The 7643-nt window shown below is 37.8% G+C and overlaps 1 protein-coding gene across 1 annotated transcript; it reads right to left on the bottom strand.

Moving 5' to 3' along the window:
* Positions 1–6671: 6671 nt before the first annotated feature.
* On the bottom strand, positions 6672–7190 carry LOC118736166. The gene has a single exon (XM_036466264.1). It carries the CDS (start codon positions 7188–7190, stop codon positions 6672–6674), a length of 519 nt encoding a protein of 172 aa, XP_036322157.1.
* Between the last annotated feature and the right edge of the window lie 453 nt (positions 7191–7643).

Here is a 7643-nt window from a genome sequence, read left to right as displayed (position 1 = left end):
TTTTTTACGTTGTTTTATAACAGTTATTCCCCAACGTTTATTTTTTTCGTTGCTTGATAACAGTTATTATCCTATGTTTATTTTTTACGTTGTCTGATAAACGTTGTAAGGTAAGAATATTGACGAAAACGGAGATGGAGAAGATAAAGATGATAAAAATAAAATAAGAGGAGTGACATATCTGTAATTACACAACGTTGGGTTATAACTGTCATAAAGCAACGTAAAAAATAAACGTTGGGAAATAACTCTTATTGGCGAAGGAAAACGTATTTTTCTCATCTCATAACAGTTATGGAACAACGTCTTACCCTGGTTTTAACTTTTCATAAAGCTCCGATCCATTTACGTCCGAATCCTGTTCAAATGTAAGACGGTAAAAAAGTGTCATCTTCGATTGAATCTATAGACTCTTGCGATTGTGAGTAAGAAGAAAAATCGTGTAAGAAATCCTATAGATTTTCGTGAGTTTACAACTGCTCAAATCTTTTCTTGACAGAAACTAGGGCAGTGTCACCTAAAATGAAATAGCTATCACTTCTACAATTTTTGCAAATTATTGTTGCTTTTCCACAATAAATTTTCATTAATAAACGGCCTCGAGCTCAATAAAAATTGTTGAATATAATTGTTATAAGGCCATAAAAATAACAAAAAACATAAAACTAATAAAGTTAGAAGGACGAAATTAGAGGATGTGGTAGTTAACATATTAGTCCTTGACATATATTTTTTGAAAAATAAATATTGGAAATTTCCAAGGATATTCAAGGATAAAGTTTTAAAAGGACATTTTCAACATTTATTCGTCCTGGTGCAACAAAATATTTATTTTTTTTTTAATTCTACAGAATTTTTCGTTTTAACTGATACCCATATTGTTACTCTACAATGCACCAAATCTTTTAAATAATTTTTTTATTCAATCATATCCTGGAAATTTCCTTTAAAAAAAATCCTGACGTCAGAGAGAAAAATTAAAAACGCAGTAATACTATATTTGGCTCCTAGTTTTGTGAATATATTGGATTTTTTCGTGTGTCTTAAAAAGGTATAAAAAATTTTTGGTTTTTGTCGCACGGTGTAATGAGCTAGACATTTGAATAGTCGCCGCGAATAACGTTGTAAGCGCCAATTTACTCAAAACTATTTTTTCGCAGATTACCGTTAAAATACTCTCGCGTATTATAATGTCGCGAAATTTCTCAATTTCCATCAGTTTCAGACATTAACCTACGCTCCAAAGTCAGTAGTGAGTGGAAAAACGTTTTAAGTGCATGTGACCATGGCCAATTTAGAATTAACAAGCGTAATGCAAAAGTGCAGTAATGGCAAAAAACGTAAAGTAAATTTCGAAAATTGGAGAGATATGAAAAATAAGGGGCTAAGAAATAGTGGGGAAGAATATTCAGGAAGAAATGGGAAAGTGGTATTAAAAAAGTATTACCAGAAACGCTAATGTGGAAAAACGTTGTAAGTGAAAGAGCTGTGCTAATATCAAATTTGTTTTTGCATTCAGCAGATTATCAACTGCGCTAGTTCTCTTCAGTGTTCAACCTTCAAACTAAAGACTATTCAAAAGCATTTCTCCATTTTTTATAAAATAACCTATGATGAGCAATCAAAGACCTCTTATTGCTATATTTATTACATTAATTTGTTGAAAAAGGTTGTAAGCGCCACCAGCAAAGATGCAACGCTTACTGGAAAAACGTGTTTTCATCCATTGGAATTAGGATATAAAACGTTTTTCCATCATTAACATATTGTAAATCTTTTTTTGACTTGAAATAGATATACTGATATATATTTTAATTTACGGACAAGTTTCTTGGTGGAGACTGTTGCACCGAAACATTGGAAAACTAAATCAAATGACTTTATGTGCGTCATCAAAAACGTTTTTTTCCATTCCTGGAAACTTATAATTATGTCGCTTACATTGTTATTCGCGGTGACCATTCATTTATAAAAAAGTATTAATTATTAAATAAAAAAAGAAATATAAACAATACTAGTCAAAGAGTTTCTATTATCACTTTCCGTCGTGTGCACGGTATTAATAACATATATAGCCGTGTCAAATTTCAGGACGTTGGCTTAAGCGGTTCCAGCGATAAGCGATATGAGAATTTACGTTTGTATGGGAGTTGATACGCCCTCTTTTCCAATGCCTTTCCCTTTTCTGCTGAAAGTACGGTATTGATAACATATGTAGATTTTTCAAATTTGGGACGTTAGTAGTTATAAGGCGGTTCCAGAGATAGGCGATATGAGAAGTTTGTATGGGAGGTGCCACGCCACCTTTTCCAATATCTGCCAATTTTCGCCATAAGTACGCTACTGATTACTACGGTGACCATCCGTCCTGTATTATACGGGACAGTCCGTTTTTTCGTCCTTTTTCCGGGTAATTCATTTATTTCATACGGGACGCCAATTGTTCTGCATTTCTTTTAGTGTCCTGTATTTGTCCCGTATTCGGAATTTTGGTGCCTTAACAGCTCATAAAAATGACATGCCTATGAACCAGTTTTTATTTTTAAATCTGGATGCTTGTAATTCGAATCGAGGAGCACATATCGATGGCTGATTGGAAGATCGACCTATCTCAGAAAACTTTCAGGAACGCCCTACTTCAGAATTTTATTGAAGAATGCCCTATTTCAGAATTATATTGAAAAATACCCTATCTCAGAACTTGGTTGAAGAACACCCTATTTCAGAATCCGGTTCAAAAACGTCTTATCTCAAACGAAAATACATTGAAAATTTGCTAAGATAGGGCGTTTTTAAGCTAAATTCTGAGATAGGGCATTTTTCAATCAAATTGTAAAATAGGGCATTCTTCAACCAAATTCTGCAATAGGGCATTGTTGAAAAATGTTCTGACAGAGGGCGTTTTCGAACTGGCTGCCGACATAGGTCGATCTTCCATTCAGCCCGATATGTAGATTGTTTCTGAAGTTATAATTTTGCGCTAAAATTTCAAACTTTGTTTGCGTATATGGATTCCAAAACCAACAAAAAGTGCACACAGCTGTCCAATGTGCTGGGTGTGCAGGTAATTTTCAAATTTTGCGAAGAGATGTACGCCAAAACAATTATTGCTGACTATTTGAGGGATTGTGCCTTCAACGTGAGAAACTCCAAATAAGATGCCTACCAGGAGAATGTTGTAAATGTAAAGAAGATCTCAAAGATGGAAGGGTACGCTTTGCAATTCAGCTCGTTCCGTTGCTATTCACTGCATTGTTCTTAATCGAAATCCAAGTCTGATAATAATCCGTTGAATCCCACTCGTGCTTTAAAAGTAGCCGGATATTTTCATCAAGTTTTCCTGCCTAGGAATGTTTGAAACACATTTTGTGGGGTAAAATTCCCGAGCACAAAGTACAAAGTTATCGAAAAACATTCAGTGAATGTGTGATGTTACAGCTGAATATTTATGTGCTGCATTCACAAAATATTCGAAAAATATATGCCAAATAAATTCTGTTTCAAGGCTAACGAAATGCTGTTTCAAGACTTTTGTGGAAAACATTAGCAAAAATATTTTTAGTTTCCAAATACCTGTCACTTTTCGTTATATGTAATTACGTTATTGGTAACATATATACATATCGTCGCTGCGCCAACAAAAACAGTTATGTGATTTTTGTAATTTTTTTTTATTGTATATTTTATTAACACTATCTGTTGCCCACATTTCTGCATTTGTCGTTTTCTTATATCTCTTTTGGTTTAGAACTGATCAAAACCAGCTATGTGTTCGCAGTACTATAAATACTCTGAAAAAACGGGTATACGCTTACTTGCTTATAACTGTTTTTGATCGCAGATGAGTGTGCTTTGATTTCGATGTAAAAAATAATTTTAAACCAACTAAATACATACATACATATGTATGCACATACCACTTATACTACATAGATTCTACTATTTAATTTGATCGCTTGCAATCGGAATTCAACAATTAACAAAGGTAAAAAGTATGGAGGTAGACAGCGCCCACTCTACATTAGAAATTGTATTCAATCCACCGATAAATTCACCAATGGACTACATAAGTCGTATGCGACAGGCGAGGCCATCACATCCTTATATTGTTAATTATTTAGAGTATACACTTTTTTTAAATTATGAGAGTGTTCCTGGTAACTTTACAACTATAAGGGCAGGTAAAAAACCTGGGGAAGCACCAGTAAGCAGTATCAGATGATTGCTTTATGTAAATGTTGAAGTCAAATTCAAGTGGCGTCATACCGACTGCTGGACATCATTGCCACAAAAACGAGTTCTGTTATTACAGCAATACGAAACGGAGCTACTGTACCTTGGTGCAATAAAAATTGATCAATCTAAATACAACAACCTTCAAACGTTAAAGCAATATATACACAAAGATTTCCATTCGTTTTATAATAATCTACCTCGATAAGTACTTAGTTTTATATATTTATGCAATTTACTATGTTATGCAAATTTGAGATTCTTTTGCAAGTATAATATGCGATATAAGCTCTCTCTTTCCGTTTTTCCAGGATAAGTTTCCAGTTTAGCTTAGTGTCTAGGATTATTCCCAGATATTTTTCATTGGATTATAGGGGGATTACCTTTCCGCCTATGGAAGGAAGTCTAAATTGGGGTATCTTATTTCTATTTGTTAACAGTAATAACTCGGTTTTTCTAGGGTTAAAGGCCACTACATTTAGCTCATGTGTGTAGTTTACCCAGTGCCCCCTCTAAGATTTCACTTACAGTAGAAAGTAAGGGGCCTGTGACTGCTATCACTGCATCGGCAGCATATGCCGCTACTGTAACCCCTCCTCTATTGACTTCCAGCAATATGCAGTTCAACGCTACCACCCACAATAGTGGTGAGAGTACGCCTCCCTGAGGAGTACCTCTGCTCACATATCTAGTTACTATTTTGTCTCCGCTTTTGACCTGAATGATTCTGCTTTCCAGCATAGAGCATATCCAACCATATACCGCCATCCACACCAATCACCATAAGCGATTTTATGATGGTGTCAACTTCATTGTTGTTGAAGGCACCCTCTATATCTAGGGAAGCTGCTAAAGTATATTCCTTGAAGTGTAGTGACTTTTCTATATATCTCACCACAGTATGCAAAGCTGACTCCGTCGATTTGCCTTTGATGTAAGCGTGTTGCGCTGTTGATATAATTTATTTTCCCAATATTTAGCGATCTTATGTATATGTCTATCAACCTCTCCAGTGTTTTAAGAACAAAGGAAGTCAGGCTTAGGGGTGTAAACTCCTTTACCGTTTCATGGTTCTTCCAACCCGGTTTGGGACGAACATCACTGTGACTCGTCGCCAACTCAGGGGGATATAGTTTATACTAATACAGGCTCTATAAAGATTTAGAAGAAGCGGCGCTATTCGCTCCTTTGATTGTTGTAACATGGCCGGTATAATACCATCCGGGCCTGGGGATTTAAATGCAGAGAAACTATTTATTGCATATTTGATCTTCTCTATGCTTATTGTTGATACCAGGTCCCTGATAGGTGTGCTTGTCCCTTTAATAAGGAATAAATTGGTGAGCTACTTTGAGAGTATCTTGCTTAACCTAGCCGAGTCTCTGATATTCTCTATTAAGGAGTAATAGGCTTGCCAGGAATTAGCTTTTGCTTTCCTCAGTTCTTTTTTGTATGATGTTAAGGCTTTTTTGTAAGGGTCACATTTCTTGGACCTAAAGCACTCGTTAAAAAGTTTTCTAACACTATTCCTAAGAGATTTAAGCTCCCCATTCCACCAGGGCGGGGATTTCTTTTACATGACACTCCATGGGGTTGACTTTTTATAGGATTTGGTCATCGCCCTCTCTAAATTTCTTACGTTTCGTTCTATCTCATCTGATGAGGTTGTATTTCCTCTCACATTAACATTGGCTATTTCCTCAGTTAGAATTTTATCATATTTCACCCAATTGGTTCTCCGTGGGTTTCTGTATCTGGAGGGGGTGTAGGATAAACCGCGTAGTTTAAAGAGTATCCAGCAGTGATCGGACATCGATGGCCTATCGGAAACTCTCCAATTCTCAACGGTAACGCCATTATTCTGAGATAATAGTGTTAGGTCCAATACCTCCTCCCATCCAGAAAACCAGTCCAAACTTGGGAAAATAAAGGTTGATCTATTGCCTCTATTACATATACTCAGATTGGTATTTAGTACATAGTGTAGGAGGGACTCACCTCGCTCGTTTTCCACTGTGCTGCCCCAGACAGGGTTCCTGGAATTTGCATCACAACCAATAACCCTGGCTTGTCTGGTGTTCCGATCTATTAAGGCTTTGATTTCAGGTGGAGGACTCTCTCGATCATGGGACATGTATGATGACACCAATATGATGCTCTGCTGTCCCGCCGTCTTCACCTTAACTACAGTTGTGTCTGCTGTACTGAAATGAGACCAAAGGAATGCATTTATACCTTTCTTGATAAGAATGCACGCCCGTGATTTACCAACCTCGCCCTTGTAGAAGAGATTATAGTTGTTAATATTAAGGCCCATGACTACGTCGTTCCTGACACACGGCTCCTGTATTAAGCCGATGTCAATTTCCTCCTCGCTGAGAAGAACGAGTAGGCTATCTGTAGCATACTTCGCATGCTGCAGATTTATTTGCACTACTTTACTGATCCGGTTCATCGTTCAGTTTAACGCACATGAGGAGCTCAGCTGCACCCTCGACGCCCGGATCCTCGTCTACTGGGCTAACCTCGCCAAGGAATACCTTTACTTTGGGTTTCCTTATACCAAAACTAATCTTATTGTCGGCCTTTGCTAGGGCCTCCAAGGATTCGTCGCAAATCGCGAGGAGTATTGGCTTTTTAGTGGGTTTTCTCGGCTCTTCAACCTTGATGAGCTCCCATGCTGGGATATGCTTGTTATGCAGCTTTATACACCGCAGCAACTTTTCGCCAGGTTCGGCTATCGGAGGTAACCAAATGCGCGCACGCGGCCTCCTAGGGATGTCCCTGGCTGGTATGAGCTTGAGCTTCAAGCCCTCGAATGCGTCACTAATCTTTGCAACAGCGAGGAAATCCAAGGAGAACTGGTCCGCGCATTTTATGACCCGGTATCCCCTTAGGGATTCCGCCGAGTCGAACTCTGGGTGAACACCTTCGAGGTTGTCGAAGGCGTGGTCCATCACGAGACTCGACAGCTTCACATCGATCTCCACCCATTTTTGCTGCACTGCTAGCGGTGTTCTGCTTCCTTCATAGATGATTGAAGTCTGCAGGTGGTCTCTCGCTACGTCGCTGAAGTAGCTATGTTTTGTGGATGTTGCGGACTCCGCTACATTAGCTTGCTTTAGGCGTTTTCATTGAGCCCCTTTGCTGCTCTTATTCTGCGAGGGGTTCTTCTTTTGGGCCTCGCTAGTTGCCATAGCGTCGGTACGTTCCGTCTGGAATCTCTAGTACTCTTCCACCATGCCCATATATCTACGCTTGTCTTCCTCATCGCGTTCATCTACAAGTGAATAAAACTCTTTTTATTAATATAAATTAAATTTATTAATAAAATATATTGGTGTCGCTACTTCTCCTTGTACAGCCTTCGTAATCCAATTGCCACAATGTACTGATTAGAAAACGATCCA

Source organism: Rhagoletis pomonella, unplaced genomic scaffold, assembly GCF_013731165.1.
Source record: "Rhagoletis pomonella isolate Grant_MI unplaced genomic scaffold, Rhpom_1.0 Rhpom_scaffold_00003, whole genome shotgun sequence".
Classification (NCBI taxonomy): Eukaryota; Metazoa; Arthropoda; class Insecta; order Diptera; family Tephritidae; genus Rhagoletis; species Rhagoletis pomonella.
This window is presented reverse-complemented; position numbering and strand designations above follow the sequence as displayed.

Bases quoted from the DNA above. Each gene is read 5' to 3' on its own strand.
- LOC118736166 (XM_036466264.1), bottom strand. From the start codon at position 7,190: ATGGACCACGCCTTCGACAACCTCGAAGGTGTTCACCCAGAGTTCGAC.